Raw genomic sequence first — 20,908 nt, 5'->3', positions numbered from 1 at the left:
TGGAAAAGAAGACATGGGGTCTAGCAGTACCAGATTTAAAAAAATATTATCATGCTTCAATAATAGCACGGGTGATGGAATGGGGGAAGATAAAAACTGGAAAAAGTGAACGCTATGAGCAATTCAGATTTAGGAAAAATTATATGGATACCACCACAATACAGAAAATTAGATAATAAAATACACATTATAACACGACATGCACTTAGAATTTGGGATTTAATTTGTAAAAAAGAAAAAATTCAATTCAATTCACCATTGATGCCTTTAAAAAACACTTTATTTTTTTCCACCCGGAATAGACAATATTCAAGGGAATTGGTTGGGGAGGGAAGACACGCGGTTAAAAGATATAATGGAGAAAGGGAAAATGCACACTATTATAGATTTAAAAAAAAGATTTGGGAAAATAGATGAATGGCGATATAGCCAGTTAAAGCACTTTGTAATGACACTAACACAACCATTAGGCTCCGTTCACATGTAGGCGTTTTGGGGCATTTTTGGGGAGTTTTTCTGCTCTAGGATCAGCTCTCAAAACGCCCAACAAGACAAATCCTATTCATTTCAATGGCCCCTGTTCACATCTGAGCGTTTTGACGCTGTGAGCAAAACGCCCAACGCTCAAAAAAGTACATGAGCTTCTTTTTGGGCAGATTACAGGTGTTTTCCATTGGTCTCTATTCAATCTAAAAATGCCTGCACAAAAAACGCCTGTAAAAACACCTATAAATCGCGGTAAAAATTGTGGTAAAAATCGCGGTAAAATCGCTGTAAAAAATGCGCGAAAACGCTACGCTCAGGTGTGAATGTAGCCTTAAGATCTGAAAAAGAGCTACTACCCTTTGAGCAAATATGTGTATCAGAAGGACATGGGAACAAAATATCAAATATATATAAAATATTAGCAAAAGGGATGGAACAGACAACGCCACCTTTCATCGGGAGATGGGAAAAAGAACTAAGGTCACGAAGGACAGATTTTCACTTAGAAAAAAAGCATGAAATGAATCCATAGTTCTGCAATAGACATCAATACAGCAGAGATGAACTATAAATGTATCTCTAGGTGGTACAATGCCCCAGATAAAACAGGTAAATATCAGAAGGGGAATTCTAGAAAGTGTTGGAGAGGGTGTGAAGTAGATGGCACCATGGCACATTTATGGTGGACCTGTCCAAAAAATTAGGAAATATTGGAACGAAGTAGCCATACTAATTAAAAAGATCACAAATGTGGAGATATCTGCGATTTTTTTTTGCGGGACTGCGACATTGCAGCGGACAGATCGGACCCTTGACTGACATTTTTGACACTTTTGGGGTTACCAGTGACATTTCTAAAGTAATCAGTGCTATACATATGCACTGTTACTGTAAAAATGACACTGGCAGTGAAGGGGTTAACTTTATTTGAGAGGGAGGGGTTATGTGTGTCCCTAGGGGCGTGATTCTAACTGTGATTGGCTGTGGCTTGAGCTGTAGGAACAATGATCAACGGTCCTACATAGTAGAACCGTATGATCACAGTTTCTACACAGGGGAGAATGACAGGCGGCTTTGTTTACACTAGCTGCCTGACTTTCTCCCTCTCCCCCGACGATCGCTGAGTGACTGGCGGACATCGGGTCCGCCGGTCACACGCGCGGGGGAGTCCGTGACCGCGGCGCGCGCGCGCTCCCCAGAGCCTCACAGGCTAGTGACGTACCGGTACGTCACTTTGCCTGTGAGGGGCTGACCGCCGCAGTATATGTACTTGCGGCGGTTGGCAAGTGGTTAATATGGAGTTGCCCTCCATTCCAAAACCATGGCCATTAATATTTAGTTGCCCCCTCCCCATTGCAAAACCATGGCCTTGCTCCTTCTTTTATCCATAACATCCTTCACTCTACTGGGAAGACTTTGCCTAAGATGTTGTCTTTGGGAATTTTGGCCCATTTGTGAGGTCAAGTACTCATGTTAGATGAGAAGACTTGGCTCACCATCGGTGCTCCAGTTCATCCCAAAAGTGTTCAGTAGGGTTGAGGTCAGGGCTATCTGCAGGACAACGGAGTTAATCCACACCAAACTGGTCACACCATGTCCTTAGGGAGCTGGCTTTGTGCACAGGAATGCTGAAAAGGGTCTTTCCCAAAATGCCACCACAAGATTGTAAGAGATCAATTGTCTAACTTGTCTTTATAATGCTGTAGATTTACCAGGACACTTCACTGGAAACATCTGAACTCCATAGTTCACAACCATTTTAACACAGAGGAACCCTTGAAATAATGGTAATGTCTTTGGGAACCCCTTTTAAATCATTACATATCATTACATCTCCAGCTTATGGCACATTTGCATGGTCAGTAAGTTGTAATTATAATAATAAAAAAAATATATAAAGAATCCAGGATATTTGACACCCAGATCAATGCCAAGATCAGATTCAAGCCTTTTCCTAACTCCTTCCACCAAGAAGGCCCCATACCTATCCCATTTCTTAACCCTACCCTTATCTTTTCTGTTTTTCTTTAGCACTCCCCTGCTCTGAATTATTATATTTTTTTTATAACAATCATGAAATGGAACAATTAATAATGACCGGAAAAAAAACACAAACTGTGAAAATTGCAAAGCCCCATACATTGGTGGCCAAAGGGAGAACAACTCCTTAGAATGAGGGTCAGTAAGGGAAGGACGTTTATATTGTTGACCATTGCCAAAACTGCCCCACCGCCACCTTACACACAGATAAAAAGACAACTGAGATCAGTCGTTACTGAGAGTTAGAAACCTTACATTGCTTAAAAAAGCGGAGTTCCGGGCACAGAAAGCATTTTTCAACAAACATACCCCCGGGACAGTCAGGGCTAGTACATTCCACAATGGCTAGCCTCTGATCTGTCCCGGTTCGCACTTACCTGCAAGATGAAATACTTACTTATAAAATTTCTTACACAGCGTTTCCATCTCTCTTGTGGGCAGCTGAAGCCGGCGCGGTCCTCTTCTGCGTCTTCTTCCGCGTCTTCTTCTCCCAGAATGCGCCTTCACCGGCCCCTCTCGTCACTTCCGGTGCGGCGCCGCATTCCTCCACAGCTTCTGGGCATGCCCAGAAGCTGTTTAGCAGGGGAATGCGGCGTCGCCCGGAAGTGACGAGCGGGGCCGGTGCCGTTGCATTGATTCCTGGGAGCGATGACGTTCAGCTCCCAGGAATCATTGCAAGCCCGGAAGAGACGACTGAGCCTCGGCACAGAGGGAGGAAGTGAAGACTAGGTGAGTATATTCGATCTTAAATTACAAGGTGAGTAAATAAAAAAAAAAAACTTAACTATCCAATTCCTTTTCAGGTGAGGGGGAACAAGCGGACGGGCACAAAAAAAAAAATATCGATTTTGTGCCCGGAACTCCGCTTTAAGGAACCCCTGGAGGAACCCCCAGGTTCTATGGAACCTTGGTTGAGGAACTCTGCATTGGGATATATGCTCTATGAAAGTTTAAAAGTGGCTGAGCTCAAGATACACCAGTTCTGGGTCTAGAATTCCAGAAGCAATCATTTGCAGGCAGGTACAAATACTTTAGCCATATAGTATACATATTTATATACCAAAAAAGGCACAATACTTTATATCAGGAGGATATAAACTGTGATGCTTTGGCTAGACAGGAATTAGACAGCAGCATGCCCTTCCACCCAATGCCAGAGTGGTTCCTTGATTGGCAGAGATGCAGGCTTTACTGATTGCAGTAGTCGGTTATTGCAAAAACATCTTTGAGCTTCTTCTGTACCGACCTTAAACACTTTCTCCCTCAGCTGGTCAGAGAACTTCTTCTGGACCAGTAGGTAGTAGAAGACCTCCACATTGCCCAGCTCCAGCAGAAAGTAGTACAGCTGCTCGTTGCTGAAGTTGGCTTTCAGGAGGCTGTGGATGACGTCTAGGATCCCGCATACCTGGAAGACAAGATGGAGACATGAACCTCCCAGTAATGGGCAACATCTAGAAAGCATTTATCTTCATTTCTTTTAGTCCTTTGCTGTAAATCGATACATTAATGGGTTTGATACAAATATTGCTGGGATAAAGTCATCTAGAGCCCAAGGCAAACATGCCAAACTGTGCTGAAAGCCCCCCCCCCCCCCCAAAGATGTATGAGCATTATGTGTCAGCAACCCCCCCCCCCCCAAGATGTATGAGCATTATGTGTCAGCAACCCCCCCCCCCCCCAAGATGTATGAGCATTATGTGTCAGCAACCCCCCCCCCCCCCCCAAGATGTATGAGCATTATGTGTCAGCAACCCCCCCCTCCCCCCCAAGGTGTATGAGCATTATGTGTCAGCAACCCCCCCAAGGGTGTATGAGCATTATGTGTCAGCAATCCCCCCCCCCCCCCAAGATGTATGAGCATTATGTGTCAGCAACCCTCCCCCCCAAGGTGTATGAGCATTATGTGTCAGCAACCCCCCCTCCCCCCCAAGGTGTATGAGCATTATGTGTCAGCAATCCCCCCCCCCCCCCAAAGATGTATGAGCATTATGTGTCAGCAACCCCCCCCCCCCAAGATGTATGAGCATTATGTGTCAGCAACCCCCCCCCCCCCCAAGATGTATGAGCATTATGTGTCAGCAACCCCCCCCCCCAAGATGTATGAGCATTATGTGACAGCAACCCCCCCGGCAAAAAAATATATATATATATATATATATATATAAAAAGTTAAACGCTGACGCTGATCTGCATGCTTACCCCCTAAACATCCCCCTCCTCCCAGTACAAATCTGCTCCCCTGCTGAAATCCCCCCTTCTAGCACAAATATTTGCACCCCTATCCCCCCCTCCTACCTCAAATCCTCTCTCTTATATATATATATATATCTCCAAAACTGGTTTAGAGCCATCCCAGGTCTTTCAGAGGAGGAAGTTTCAAACCAGCAGTGTTTTTATGGTCAACGTCTCGATGAAGCACAGTCAACCTTTCTCAAGATTATATATATATATATATATATATATACACATATATACATACATACATACACAGTAAACCCCCCTCCATCATGGGTTTTTTTTTAATTATTATATATAATGTTTAACAAGGTAGTCTTTAGTCCTGATCAATTTATATATATATATATATATATATATATATATATATATATATATCCCTAACTGGTTTAGAGCCATCACAGGTCTTTCAGAGGAGGAAGATCCAAAACAGCAGTGTTTTTATTGTCAACGTCTTGATGAAGCACAGTCAACCTTTCTCATGATATAGATATATATATATATACTGTATATCATATTTTTAATTATTAAGATATATTATAAAAATATATGTTATAATATTATTATATATATATATAATGTTTCATATTTAATGTTTCAAAACTAGGTATTTCCTGGGAGCAATGATTAAATATATTGTAAAATACCTAAATAATATAATAAGATTGAACTGCTAACCATATCATGAATTTCTATACATCTACTAATAAAATCACTGATGCAGTGTGTGCACTAAATGCCCTTGCATTTCAATGTCATATTTTTCAAAGTAGTAGTGACATCATCACTGTGCTGTACATAATCTGTACAGAGAGCAGAGGTGTAGGAGGAGTCCAACAGGCCCCACCTACTACAGGCTGCCTGCAGGAAACTACAGGAGGGGGCGGAGACCAGACCAGTCACACTGCTCAAGGGAAGAGAGCAGCAGTGAGCGGTCTTTTATTTACAGGAAACTCCTGCATGGAGGCAAAATACAGGAGTTGTTCCATGCTGGATTGCTGCACAGATTGGGAAGAAATAAGCAGAGGAGACCAAGATTCAGGTAAAAATACACATGGCTTTTGTAATTAACCAATATTTGTTTGTTTTTAACCAGATTTGAGCTTTAAAGGGTTTTGCTGCATTTAAATTTTTAAAAAAAGTGTTAAACTTGGTATGTATTTACAATAAATTCCTGGGCTTCCCGAGTCGTCGCACGGTCACAACACACAAATAACTCCCCATCCAGAAGGCAGATTAACGCTCATTAAGAGATCAAAGATCTTGCACCCATGTTGAGGGTGCATACTGCTGTGGGTCAGGTGACCATTGGGTGGTGGACATACCTGCTCCTCATCATTGACAGTCGCAGTGTAGTTGATCACGCTGTGCATATCCTCAGCATTCAGATTCTTGGCCAGGAAATCTTTAGTCAGGCTGAATAGGGACATCTGTACAGTCTTCACATTGTCCTCAGTGCTCTGGTCCTCCTTCTGTGTCCTGACATTTTACATTGGAAAAAAAGACAATGACACTCAACTGACTGTATGATGCTGAGCAATTTAATCCCCAGAAATCTACAACTTTCAGCAAATTTAAGGGGTTGCATGGAAGGAATATTGTTTCAGGGTCTTGGCCAGGAAATGGCAAATGGGGGCAGCCCTTGGGGGATACCCCCATTCCAAAACCATGGCAAATATGGAGTTGCTCCCCCATTCCAAAACCATGATCAATAATTTTAAGTTGCCTCCTATTTCAAAATCATGGCCATTATTCTGACATTGTGCGCCCCCCCCCCCCTTCCCCATTCCAAAACCATAACCAATAATATGGAGTTGTCTTCTATTCCAAAACCATGGCAATTAATACAGAGTAGCCCCTCTCCCCCCAACCATTCCAAAACCATGGCCATTAATATGGAGTCCCGTTCCCACCCCCCCATTCCGAAACCATGACCAATAATCTATTGTTGCCTCCGAATACAAAATCATGGCCATTAACAGGGCCAGGACAAGGGGTGGACAGGAGGAGCGGCTGCCCTGGGCACTGTGGTATCATGCGAGATGGTAGAGTGCTGCAAGGATTGGGGGGGGGGGGGGGTTGTGTTTCAAGGGGGAATTTGGGGGGGGCAACAGTATCGTTCTAGGAGGGGAAATTCGGGGGGTGCCAAGTGGTGATTTAGGGGGATTTGTGTTGGGAGATGGGGGGGGGGGGAGAAGATTTGTGCTAGGAGGGGGATTTAGGGGGTATTTATGCTGAGGGGGGAGAAAATGTGTACTAGGAGGGGAAAATTTAGCGGTAGAGGATCTGTGCTGGGGGGGAGGTGATTTATTTTTTGGGGGGGGGGGGAGAATGTGTGCTGGGAGGGGGAACTTCAGCAGTGTGGCGGATTTGTACTGGGAGGAGGGAGGGATCTATGCTTAAGGGGTGAGCATGCAGATAAGTGCTAATTTTTTTGTGGGGGCTTTTTACTGACACATAATGCTCATACATCTTAGGGGAGGTGGGCGCAGTTTGGCATGTTTGCCCTGGGCTCTAGTTGACCTTGTCCCAGCACTGACCATTAATATGGAGTTGCCCCACCCATTTCAAAACCGTGACCAATATTATAGAGTTGCCTCTTAATACAAAATCATTGCCATTAATATGGAGTCCCCCCCCCCCCCAATTCTAAAACCATGATTAGGAATATGGAGTTGCCTCCTTTTCCAAAACCATGGCCATTAATATGTAGTTGCCCCACCCATTTCAAAACCGTGACCAAAAAAATGAAGTTGCCTCCTATTCCAAAACTATAGCCAATACTATAGGAGTTGGTCCACTTTGCCTCCATTCTTCTGGGAAGTCTTACTTCAAGATTTGGAGAGCATCTATGGGAACTGGTGCCTGTTTGTGAGGTCTGGTACTAATTTTGGATGAGAAGACCTGGACCACAATTGGCATTTTAATTCAGGCCATGTTCTGGGATTTGACATTAGATAAAATAACACTCATAAAAACCAGTCCATTGATTGAAAACCTGTTGGGGGTGCATGAGGGTTGAAGTTGGGAGCTTAAGTTCCTCCACACCAAACTGCTCACACCATGTCTTTATGGAGCGGACTTTGTACACAGGGGGAACAGTTATGCTGGAACAGAAAAGGGTCTTCACAAAACTGTTACCACAAAGCTCGAAGAGCACAACTGTCTACAATGTCTTTGCATGCTGTAGGGTTAACATTACCCTTCAATGGAGACATCGGAATGCCATCATTTGGAGGTGGGGTCCACATACTTGTCACCATATAGTTTGATGAGGAAAGTCATCAGTTTGCTTACCCATAATGCCTCCTGACTGAGTCTAGAATGTACTGCACGCCGTACTTCCTGCGAATTCTCTGCTTGTGGTCTTTCATGATTGATGACAGATATTGGATGTGGCCTGCAGAAATGAGGATAGACATGTTTTAATGACATCACACGGGCAGGAATGACCCATCAATAAGCGTAGGAATGACCCATCAATAAGCGTAGGCTATCTGGAGCAGAAGGGCTCACCCAGGCGGACGGCGAAGTCGCTGTTGCACCAGATTCGGAAGTCGAAGAGTAGGTGCTGGTAGAGGTGATGGAGGAGGTAGTTGTGTCCTTCAAAAGAGATCTGGTCCATCAGCATCTGAGATGCCATCAGCACATTCATGTCCAGGATAAGCGGGGACACCTGAAGACACAATGTACATCAAAGACTGCACCGCACACAGACCAAACTATTCTGTTCTATTAGGAAAAGGCAATAACCTACAACCAATAAGGGTTCATCTTACTCCTTACCTTCATTAGAAATTTAGGTTTCTCTACCCCCTGACCTCGTGACAATGACTATTAACTTAAAGCGAACCTTTGCAATGTTGACCATCAAAAGTATATCTAAAGCCATTTTGGATAGAGTAGGAAATATTCAGAAGCCACGTGTATCCCAATAAGGTGTAACCCAATAAAGTGTATCCCAATAAAGTGTATCCCAATAAGGTGTATCCCAATAAGGTGTATCCCAATAAGGTGTATCCCAATAAGGTGTATCCCAATAAGGTGTATCCCAATAAGGTGACTTTTCTTCACCTCCTGTCATCTGAGCCAGAAAAACCTTCAGAATGACCGAAATCTCTTAGACAGTTGTCACTGGAACATGTGTACCCAATGGAAAAGTTCCCCTCTATTCCTGTTGCTGGAAAAATTGGAAATATTTGGGATTTCCCCCATCCTTTCAGTCTGCTGCCAGTGGTCATCATCATCATTACTAGAACCTTTTGAGAAGGTAAATCTCCCGGCAAGGACATAGACAGAGGGGATTTAATATCTCACTACCCAATCAAAAACTAAAATAAATTTTTTACATTCACTTAAACCACTTCAGGGTTTTAAACATAGGAGATACATTCTAAAAAAAATAAAAAAATAAAATTCCTGGCCCTAACTGCTATGTTCAACTCCTCTTCTATCTCCCCCAACTGTTATTACCAGCAATTACAGGATGTAAAAAACAGCTAGTAATAGCTATCAAAAACCGCTGTCAAAATGCAGCCACTCCTAAAATATATTCCTATTTAACGCCTTATTGACCCATAACCAGCCTTAATTAATGCATTCCTCCCCTTTATGCACCGAGCTATAACTTTTTTGTCAATTGTATTTTTTACTTCTATTTTTTAACATGAATATTTTACTTTGCTTTAATTTTTTTTTTGCTATTTTTTTTTTCAGTGTCGCAAAATTGAAAAATATTTGTAAATATTTTTGACATGCTTTGTACCAGAAACATAATTTTAGTGAAAAATTATATTATAAAATGTATGCCTTTTAATTTGCTGTAAAACTACTTTTTTTTTTTTAAATAAAATTAACAATGGTCAAAAAAAAAAAAAAAAAAAAAGTAGTAGTTCCATCTTTTTTTTGTCTATAGATTATATGTAAAATAAAAAACACTATGTGCAAGGCAATATTGCCCAATAAAAAGACAGAAAATGTGACGGAAGAAAAAAAAAAGGCAAAGTAGTCCATCGAATCTGCTCTGTTTTTTTTTTTTTTTTTAACTTAAACATGTTTTTGTATTTTTTTTGTTTTAACTTTTTTTTGTCTGAGTATAGATTTAGGTTTGTCCTAAGCACGTTTGAATCCGCTTATTGTTGATGGACTTACAAATACAAAAATAAATAACATAAAATACAATAATAAATAAATAATAAATACAAAAAATATCAATTATTAATATTATACAGGATTTACATAGCGCCAACAGTTTGCGCATCGCTTTACGATAAGAGGGAAGACAATACAGTTACAATACAATTTAATACAGGCCCTGCTCGTTATAGCTTACAATCAAATAATAAAAAAATAAAAAAATTAAAAAAATAAAAAGCCTAGTAAAAAACAAAATAAAAAAAAACAAATGTATTACTTTGTTATCCTAAGCAATGACAGAATCTTACTGAATTACCAGACCCAGAGTGAAAAGGTAAAAATTGCTCTGGTCTATAAGGGGTATACAGCTGTGAGAGCTTAAGTGGTAAAGGAATGATGTTCTTCAGAAGGATTCAGCCTCACAGGAAACTAGGAGATCCCTTTACGACCCTCCAGCTGTTGCAGAACTACACAACCCTTGAGGCACTGACATTCACAGACATGACTTGGCATGATGGGAATTGTAGTTCCTGAACAACAGGAGGGCCATAGTTTGAAGACCCCTGCTTAAAAGGTAACATACAAGGGCTGGGTTATGTGCAATAAAAGTTACATTGGCGTACACATGGCTCCTCACCTTTTGTAGCAGGGCCCCTATGATAGCCGGCCCATGACACTGCAGGAGGCTCTCCTGATTGGCTGGATGATGCTGAATGAAATTCTTGACCATGAGAAGGAAAGCTGCCACTCCGTTCCTCTCCAACCGGCTCTCTGCAGACACAAAACGTAGACGGCATCATGGTGAGGGGTAGGTACCTCATTCTCTCTGCCCCAGTTTAGGACGCATCCATCCAGCTTCAACGTTTTCATTTCATATATGTGATGTCTCATAATAAATTGGCACCAATAACGTGGTCACATATCAGAGACTGAAATATCAGGGCTTGGTCTACAGATGCATTGGAAAAATTTTGACAAGAAACAATTGCAATTACACCAGGCGAACTCCAGACGGCAACCGGCCACAACTGCTCGGCCTTCTGGGATCTGCCTCCTCCCAACAGAACATGTAATAGTCCAGGCTGCACAAAACTATACATTTTTTTTTTTTTTACTTAAGTTACAAAAAGCTTTATTGACATCAAACACGTCAACCAAGACATGTCGCTTCCTAGCAGACGTAACTCCTCTTGATGCGTTTGATGGTATGGGGCTTGGTCAAAGGGGTCAGTCAACAAGGGTAGGGACATAAATACCTCATCATAGCAGTGCTGTATCTTGGCCTAGGCCAACAAGGCCCAGGCCTAGGGTGGCACTTTTCAGGGGGGCAGCAAAAAAGCTGCACCCTGCACAAAAAAAAAACAGCTTCCTCCCGGGTCCTGCACGAAAAGGGTCCCCGTCGGCTAGCGCTACACTTTTAGTATAGTGCCAGTCTTATGGGGTAAATTGGGCCAGAGGGAAGAGTCCAGGAGGCAAATCAGTCTGGCACCCCCATAAAGTGGTCAGTGATGAGGCTGCACTGATGAGCAGTAATGAGGCGGCACTGATGAGGCTGAACTTATGGGAACTGATGAGGCTACGCTGATGGGCACTGATAGACTTTTGGTCTGTGGTTCACAGATGACAGGGGGGGTCATAAAAAGTAAGGGGCATGGCCTTTACAGGAAGGGGTGGGTCATATGTAAATCAGGGGGTGCACAAGTTTAGTCAGGCCTAGGGCAGCACAAAACCTAAATACGCCACTGCATCATAGCATTCAAAATGCAAGTACATGAAATTAACACAACCAATTTATGACCATTTTTAAATCTTTTTTGGAAAAAATTTCCTCTATTAATGTCCCCTACCAAACAATTCACTTTAATTACCCAATAAAACAAAACTTTAGAAAATCAATAGAAGGTATTTATGGCCCTACCCTCTTTGACTCACTCACTCCTATAACTATGCTTATACTGCAGGTAAAATGCATCAGTACTGGAGACACATCGGGCAGGTGACATCATGTCTGATTGACCTTGTTTGGTGTCAACCAAGCTTATTGCCAATTAAGATAAAAATTATAGCGGTGTGCGAGCTGGACTTTTACAACCTCTATTCTCAGGGAATTGCGGTTTGTGCCAGTACAATGGACTTTCATGCTCACACATAATGCAAAACAAAAGATACAGTGCCTTGCGAAAGTATTCGGCCCCCTTGAACTTTGCGACCTTTTGCCACATTTCAGGCTTCAAACATAAAGATATAAAACTGTAATTTTTTGTGAAGAATCAACAACAAGTGGGACACAATCATGAAGTGGAACGAAATTTATTGGATATTTCAAACTTTTTTAACAAATAAAAAACTGAAAAATTGGGCGTGCAAAATTATTCAGCCCCCTTAAATTAATACTTTGTAGCGCCACCTTTTGCTGCGATTACAGCTGTAAGTTGCTTGGGGTATGTCTCTATCAGTTTTGCACATCGAGAGACTGACATTTTTGCCCATTCCTCCTTGAAAAACAGCTCAAGCTCAGTGAGGTTGGACGGAGAGCGTTTGTGAACAGCAGTTTTCAGTTCTTTCCACAGATTCTTGATTGGATTCAGGTCTGGACTTTGACTTGGCCATTCTAACACCTGGATATGTTTATTTGTCAACCATTCCATTGTAGATTTTGCTTTATGTTTTGGATCATTGTCTTGTTGGAAGACAAATCTCTGTCCCAGTCTCAGGTCTTTTGCAGACTCCATCAGGTTTTCTTCCAGAATGGTCCTGTATTTGGCTCCATCCATCTTCCCATCAATTTTAACCATCTTCCCTGTCCCTGCTGAAGAAAAGCAGGCCCAAACCATGATGCTGCCACCACCATGTTTGACAGTGGGGATGGTGTGTTCAGGGTGATGAGCTGTGTTGCTTTTACGCCAAACATAACGTTTTGCATTGTTGCCAAAAAGTTCGATTTTGGTTTCATCTGAGCAGAGCCCCTTCTTCCACATGTTTGCTGTCTCCCAGGTGGCTTGTGGCAAACTTTAAACGACACTTTTTATGGATATCTTTAAGAAATGGCTTTCTTCTTGCCACTCTTCCATAAAGGCCAGATTTGTGCAGAATACGACTGATTGTTGTCCTATGGACAGAGTCTCCCACCTCAGCTGTAGATCTCTGCAGTTCATCCAGAGTGATCATGGGCCTCTTGGCTGCATCTCTGATCAGTCTTCTCCTTGTATGAGCTGAAAGTTTAGAGGGACGGCCAGGTCTTCGTAGATTTGCAGTGGTCTGATACTCCTTCCATTTCAATATTATCGCTTGCACAGTGCTCCTTGGGATGTTTAAAGCTTGGGAAATCTTTTTGTATCCAAATCCGGCTTTAAACTTCTCCACAACAGTATCTCGGACCTGCCTGGTGTGTTCCTTGTTCTTCATGATGCTCTCTGCGCTTTAAACGGACCTCTGAGACTATCACAGTGCAGGTGCATTTATATGGAGACTTGATTACACACAGATGGATTCTATTTATCATCATTAGTCATTTAGGTCAACATTGGATCATTCAGAGATCCTCACTGAACTTCTGGAGAGAGTTTGCTGCACTGAAAGTAAAGGGGCTGAATAATTTTGCACGCCCAATTTTTCAGTTTGTTGTTAACAAAGTTTGAAATATCCAATAAATTTCGTTCAACTTCATGATTGTGTCCCACTTGTTGTTGATTCTTCACAAAAAAATTCAAGTTAGACTTACCGGTAACTTGTTTTCCAATAGTCTTTCAGGACAGCACCTTAGAGAGATGGCTCCTCCCTCTCCTCATCAGGAAACACCCCATCCACCAGATTTTAAAAGGAGGCTTCTCCCACCATTCATCAGTTTGTAGAAGAGTACCTCCGGCCCATGCTGGAACACATAAACAGATATGGTTAATCACAGCAATACATTTTATACAATAGGGCGGGATCCTCCTGCTGTCCTGAAAGACTATTGGAAAACAAGTTACCGGTAAGTCTAACTTGAATTTTCCCTAAAACGTCTTTCAGGACAGCACCTTAGAGAGGATTATCGAGACTTACTCAATTTAGGGAGGGACCACAGCTTGCAGGACCTTTCTGCCAAAAGCCTGATCTTCAGCTGCCAAAAGGTCCAACCTATAGTGTCTTGCAAATGTAAAGTAGCTTGACCACGTAGCCGCTTTGCAGATCTGATCTGGAGTGGCACCAGCTTTCTCTGCCCATGTAGTGGCTAACGCTCTAGTAGAGTGAGCTCTGATCCCCTGTGGGGGAGACAATTTCATTTGGGAGTAAGCCTCTGAAATAGCGGATCTGAGCCATCTGGCTATTGATCCTTTTGATGCCTGGCGACCTTTTTTGTTGCCAGAGAAAAGAACAAAAAGAGAGTTTGATGATCTAAACTCTTTAGTAACCTCCAAGTAGTGTATAAGAACCCTTCTTACATCTAGGTAGTGAAAGCTTTCTTCCTTATCTCCTGATGGATTAGGGCAGAAGGTAGGTAACACAATTTCTTGTGAGCGGTTTCTCGTTGAAGCTACTTTTGGGAGAAACCCTGGATCCGTCTTGAGAATTATCCTGTCTGGATATATGGACAAGAAAGGTTCGATAGCTGATAAAGCATGTAATTCACTGATTCTTCTTGCTGATGTTATTGCCACCAAGAAGACCGTCTTGAGGGTAAGGTTTTTTAGTGTAACCGTTTCTAGTGGTTCAAAAGGTTCCTTTGTGAAGGCCTGAAGGACCACCGACAAGTCCCATTTGGGGAAGCTTCTGACAGGCACTGGTCTGGAGCGGGTAAGGGCCCTGAAGAATCTGATGATTAAAGATTCTGAAGAAATGGGCCTTTCCAAGAATACCCCCAGGGCTGTAACTTGTACCTTGAGGGTACTTACTGCCAAACCTTTTCCTGCGCCCTCCTGTAGGAACTCCAAAATTGAAGTAATACTGTTCAATTTTTGATCTTTCGATTCACACCAGGTATTATATGTCTTCCAAACTTTTGCATATATATTCCTTGTGACTTTTTTCCTACTGGAAAGTAGAGTAGCAATTAATGCGTCTGAAAATCCTTTCCTTTTCAGCAGTTGCTCCTCAGATACCAGGCGGTGAGCTTTAGCTTTTCCACTTCTGGATGATAGACTGGACCTTGAAGCAGTAGGTCTTGACGAAGAGGGAGCTGAAAAGCAGGTTTGACTGATAGTTGAAGGACAGTCGAAAACCAAACCCTTTTGGGCCAATAAGGTGTGATCAGGATCACTGAGGCTCTTTCCATTTGGATTTTTCTCAATACCAACGGAATGAGCTGGAAGGGGGGGAAGGCATACCCCAACCTGAACCTCCAGGGATGTGCCAGGGAATCTACTCCCAGAGAGTTGTCGTTTCTGTGGAGTGAGAAGTAAAGTGGAAGTTTTGCATTTTCTTTCGTTGCAAACAGATCCACCTCTGGCTTTCCCCAAGTCTTGGTTATCAACATGAAGACTTCTGGGTTCAAGCTCCATTCTGCTTCTCGGATCTTCTGCCTGCTTAAATAATCCGCCACACTGTTTAGTGTACCTTTTAGGTGGATTGCTGACAAGGAAAGTAACTGCCTTTCCGCCCATTGCAGAATTTCCGTTGCCAAAAGCTGTAGGGTTTTGCTTCTTGTGCCCCCTTGCTTGTTTAGATATGCCACAGTAGTGGCGTTGTCTGAAAGGACTTGAACATGAGTCCCCTGAAGATTTTGAGAGAAGGCAGTTAGGGCTAGGCCGACTGCCTTTAATTCCTTCCAATTTGAGGATTTTCTTGTCTCGGTCTGAGACCAAACCCCCTGTGCCAGGTTTTGGTTCCAGTGGGCTCCCCACCCCCACCTGCTGGCATCCGTTGTTAACCTCTGGTCTGCCGGGAAGGACCAGGCCAAACCCTGAGACAAGGTTATCCGATTTCTCCACCACCAAAGGGACCTCTTGACCTTGGTGGGGATTTTTACCTTTAAGTCCAAAGTCTCTGGATTGTGATCCCAGATTCTGAGGAGGAAATATTGGAGTGGTCGAAAATGCAGCCTTGCCCATTGGACAGCTGGAATTGACGCAGTCAGGTTTCCAAGGACTGACATGATCTCTCTGATCGACCACCACTGATTTGTTTGTAGCCTTGCTACCAAATTCTGTATTTTGACCTGTTTGTCTTCTGGTAGGAAGATTCTTTGTTCCACAGAGCATAACTGAAACCCTAGGAACTGAACCCGCTGAGCCGGTGTGAGATTCGATTTCTTGATGTTCACTATCCATCCCAGAGCTTCTAGATGACCTCTTGCCTTGTGCAGGTCCTCTTGAAGTTTTTCCTTTGACGGGGCAAAGAAAAGCAGGTCGTCCAGGTAAGGCACCACAGAGATTCCCTGAAGGCGGAGGGGAGCTAGACACTCTGCCATTACCTTCGTAAAAATACGAGGGGAGGATGATAGCCCGAAAGGGAGTGCTTTGAATTGGATATGGAGCATTTCCTTTCCCAGATTTACTGCCAACCTTAGGAATCTCTGTGAGTGAGGGGCAATAGGGATATGTAGGTAAGCATCCCTTAAGTCGATTGATGCCATGAAGCATCCTTTTGTTAACAGGGTTCTGACTGTAAGAATTGAGTCCATTCGAAACTTTTTGTACAGAACTGACCTGTTTAATGGTTTCAGATTCAGTATAAGACGAAAATCCCCCGATGGTTTCTTTATCAAAAATATGTGGGAATAAAATCCCTGATGTTGTTCCTCCACTGGAACTGGACAGACAACTCCCTGTCGCCTCAGGTCCTTTAACAGGTCCATCATAGCCAGGGCTTTTTCTGCATCTCTTGGGAGGTTTGTGACAAAGAACCTTTCGGGTGGCGTCTCTGAAAACTCTATGTTGTAGCCTTGGGACAGCATACCCAGAATGTATTGATTTTCTGTTATGGCTGCCCAATAGGGGAGGAATTCCCTCAATCTTCCTCCCACCGGCAATGTCTTGTCATTGTGTTTTGTTGGTTGACACAGGAGGATGGAAGAGAACACCTCCTTTCCCTTTGGGTTTTTGTGTCGACCAGTTTCTTCTCTTCTCCTGGGGTCTGCTATTTTGCTGAGCTTTTTGAGGTCGAAAAAGCTTCTTTGCTGCCTGTTTCTTCTTCACAGGAAAAGACTTCTTTTTGTCTGCTGTTCTATCTAGAACAGAGTCTAGCCCAGGCCCGAATAGTAGATCCCCTTGAAAAGGAAGTCCACACAGCTTATTTTTAGAAGCTGTATCTCCAGGCCATGTCTTTAACCAAAGAGCCCTTCTGGCTGAGTTGGATAAAGCTGCAGATCTTGCTGTCATCTTCACTGACTCTGCTGAAGCGTCAGCAATGAAGGCTATGGCCGTGGAGAGCGTGGAAAAGGAATCCAAAATTTCCTGTTTAGGTGAGTCTGCTGTGATGTGTGCTTTTAGCTGGCTAAGCCAGTATTCCAAATTCCTGGACACACAGGTTACTGCCATGGCAGGTTTCAGACTCCCCATGATGGATTGCCAGGATCTCTTAAGTTGCTGGTCCATCTTCTTATCCATGGGATCCCTCAGTATTCCCATGTCTTCAAATGCTAGGTCTGTTGACCTAGAAACCTGGGAGAAGGCTGCATCAATCTTTGGCATCTTATTCCAGGGAGCTCCTGGGTCCTCATCAAAAGGAAATCGCCTTTTAAAGGCTTTAGGGAAGAAGGTTTTCTTTTCCGGATCAGTCCACTCATGTTTAATTGCATCTGAGATGGTCTGATGCACTGGGAAGATACAGCCCTTAGGCTCTTCCAAGCCTGCATACATTTTGTCATGTAGGGACAGTTCCTTCTTTTCCTCCTCTAGACCCAGGGTGATGTAAACTGCCCTCAGGAGACCATCCACTTGCTCTAAGGATAGTTTGTATTTAGTGGGCCTGCTTTGTGCCCCTCCCTCCTCTTCTTCCTCTGAATCCTCCTTGGAATGTGAGGGGGAATTATCTCCTTGGGTGGAAGGAACCCCTTCTGTCCCCACCGAAGGAAGCAATTGTGAACCCTGAGAGGACAGTGAGGCTGATGGCTGACTCAGGGCAGGGTCCTGTAGGGATGACCGAAAAGATTGGATGGTAGCATCCAATTCCTTCCTCACAGATGCGACTAAATCGCCACAAACTGTAGATGCTTCTTCCTTTACTAGTGCATCAATACATCCCTGGCAAAGTGTCTTTTTCCAACTTTCCGACAACTTTGCTTTGCATGAAGGACACTTTCTCTTGAAAACAGTTTCAGAGCTTTTAGCCTGGAAGACATGAATGGGAAAACATACACATGCTTCTTAAAAGTCAGCCTGATTCTCAGGGCCACCAAAGGTGCACAGAAAGACATTTAAAGGGAAGTCCCATGTGCCCTGACAGGCCCCCAGCCACCGGGGGGAAAGATAAAAAGGGATGGAGAGAGACCCCACAGTAAGATAGGCCATATAAAGATACCCCTTACCTGGGCCTTACTGGTGCCTGTGCCTGTCCCACTCGCTGAAGAAGCTTCCATCGCTTGGCAGCGGTATCACCCGTGGCTTCGGTACCGGTTCCGGAGACCAAAGCGCACCTGCACTGGACCGGATCCGGAATAAGGCACCAGCTTGCTCCTCCCTTCTTCCTCTGCGTCCGGCGGAAATGACGCCATACGCCCCCTGCAGAACGCTGCCCTTTCCGGAACCTCACTTCCGGTCCGGACGAGCGTCACTCGATCCGGAGAAATGGCGGCAAATTTGAAAAAAAGGCGGCGGACCTAAGAAAAAAACGTTCCGCTCCTCCAAGATGCCTTCCCAGGGCTGTGCTCTGCGGGGTCTTGACTCAGCCTAGAGCACTGAAGAGAAAGAAGGAGCCCATGCACTGCAGTCGGTCGCGTGAATGGGAGAAGCAATCGTCTCCAAAAAAGGGTAGGTGGACGTAGGAAGCCCGGTCTCTCAGGATAGCACCTTAAGAGCCCAGCTCCCCACAGAGGTGTTCCTCGGCCGGAGGAAACACAAAAACTGATGAATGGTGGGAGAAGCCTCCTTTTAAAATCTGGTGGATGGGGTGTTTCCTGATGAGGAGAGGGAGGAGCCATCTCTCTAAGGTGCTGTCCTGAAAGACGTTTTAGGGAAATTACAGTTTTATATCTTTATGTTTGAAGCCTGAAATGTGGCAAAAGGTCACAAATTTCAAGGGGGCCGAATACTTTCACAAGGCACTGTACATAGTTACATAGTAGGTGAGGTTGAATAAAGACAATAGTCCATCTAGTTGTGTGTGGCCGTAATCATCTCTCATACCCCTGAATGTTCTGATCCTTGAGATGTACGTCTAAGACTCTTTTGAAAGCCACCATACTTCCCAAAAAGTTATGCTAATTTTTCTCCACAACTGAACACATTGCATTCTTCAAATGAAGAACATAAAACGCACACATTCTCCATCCCATCCACTGGAACCCGAGCCTCCCATCGGTTATCTACCACAAATATCCTACCTGAGGATTTCCCCAGAGGCAGCTGCATGGACTGAGCATTCCGTGAGGAGGTGAGTTCCGGGCCCACCAGGTCATGGGTCTCCTGGTCATCTGAAGAGTCTTTGGTCTGCAACGCCACTTGGTTGAGCAAAGGAAGTAGAACGCCCATCCCTCCAACGCAGTTAACCACATCCTGTGGACAACAACCACAAGGAGAGACCGAAAATATCGAAACATGAATCAAGGAAATGAGACACACCTGTGAAATCTGCATAAGGATGGTCACTCAATCCAAAATACATTTTTGGAAGCAGGTCTATGATGGTAGCCGCCATGTTTTCTCTAGTGTTCGGTTTCCTTTAAATGACCAGTGATTTGAGAGGATATTCTACCCTGGGGGCCACCATTCCACTGCTAAAAGGGATTTATGGGGCCATTTTTCCCTGGGATCCACAATCCTACTGACGCCAATTATTTATGGCACCCTTATTCCCTTGGGGCCAAGATTCCCACTGATGCTAATGATCTGAGGGGCTTTTCTCCACTGGGGACCACTAACACCAATGATTTGAAGGATTATTTTTTCCTGGGATTCCCTATCTCATCTGACACCAAGGATTTGAGGGCATATTCTTCTCTGGGGGCCACTATTTCACTTATACCATTGATTTGAGGGGATATACATCCCTCTGGGCCACTATTGCACTGACAACAATGATATGAGGGGCTATTCGCCCCTTTGGGCCAAGATCCCACTGACACCAATGATTTGCAGGGCCATTCTACCATGGGGGCCACAATTCCACCTACATCAAAGATTTAAAGGGCCATTCTTCCTTGGGGGCCACCATTACACTGACACCAATGATTTATGGGGCAGTCTATCGTGGGGGCCACTAATTCGCAGATACCAATTATTTCAGGGCATATACTTCCCTGGGGGTTACTATTACACTGACACCAATGATTTGATTCACTATTCTACCAGGGAGGGGGGGGGGGGGCAAGATCCCACTGACACGTGAGGGGCTATTTTTCCCTGGGGGCCACAATTCTACAAACAGAATGATTAATAGGGCATTCTCCTTTGGGGGCCCACTATCCTACTGACACCAATGACTTAAAGGACTATTTTTTCCTGGGTCACTGTCCATCTGACACCAATCATTTGGGGGAAATTCCCTCTTAGGGCCACAATCCCAGAGACACTGATGATCTGAGAGGCTATTTTCCCCTGGGGCCAACTATTGCACGGACATCAATAATCTGGGGAAATATTCTGCCCTAGGGACCACTATCCTAGTGTAGCCAGGTGCTGGGCTACAGCAATAGAAAGGAGACATTGCTTTTTGTTCTTCCCTCCCTATACTGAGATACCAATGTAGTGCTGCACCATTCACCTCTGGCCAGCAGGGGGAAAGCTAAAGCTAAGCAAGCCCCTAGACTTACTTAGTACTGAGAATTCTGGGAGTTGTAGTTTGACACGGCAGCCATATAATCGGACCCATAGACTCTTTGGACTACAGATCCCAATGGATACTGTGCAGTAGGCGGACTGGAGAGAATTTTTGG

At 43.9% G+C, this 20,908-nt stretch overlaps 1 protein-coding gene across 4 annotated transcripts in view; it reads right to left on the bottom strand.

Annotated features, from left to right (window-relative positions):
* Window positions 1–20,908, bottom strand: part of NBEAL2 (neurobeachin like 2) — a 231,804-nt gene that overhangs the window by 74,022 nt on the left and 136,874 nt on the right. For all 4 annotated transcript variants that reach the window (XM_082257949.1, XM_082257950.1, XM_082257952.1 and 1 more), the window contains 6 exons: window positions 19,358–19,529; window positions 10,535–10,668; window positions 8,278–8,437; window positions 8,059–8,161; window positions 6,087–6,240; window positions 3,773–3,931 (listed from right to left, as the gene is read on the bottom strand). In XM_082257949.1, coding sequence (XP_082114075.1) covers window positions 3,773–3,931; window positions 6,087–6,240; window positions 8,059–8,161; window positions 8,278–8,437; window positions 10,535–10,668; window positions 19,358–19,529 — 882 coding nt within the window. The remainder of the gene's footprint in view (window positions 1–3,772; window positions 3,932–6,086; window positions 6,241–8,058; window positions 8,162–8,277; window positions 8,438–10,534; window positions 10,669–19,357; window positions 19,530–20,908) is intronic.

This window comes from Pelophylax lessonae (genome assembly GCF_965119305.1).
Source record: "Pelophylax lessonae genome assembly, chromosome: 5".
Classification (NCBI taxonomy): Eukaryota; Metazoa; Chordata; class Amphibia; order Anura; family Ranidae; genus Pelophylax; species Pelophylax lessonae.
Note: the sequence above shows the minus strand (reverse complement) of the source record. Positions and strands in the feature narration are given on the sequence as shown.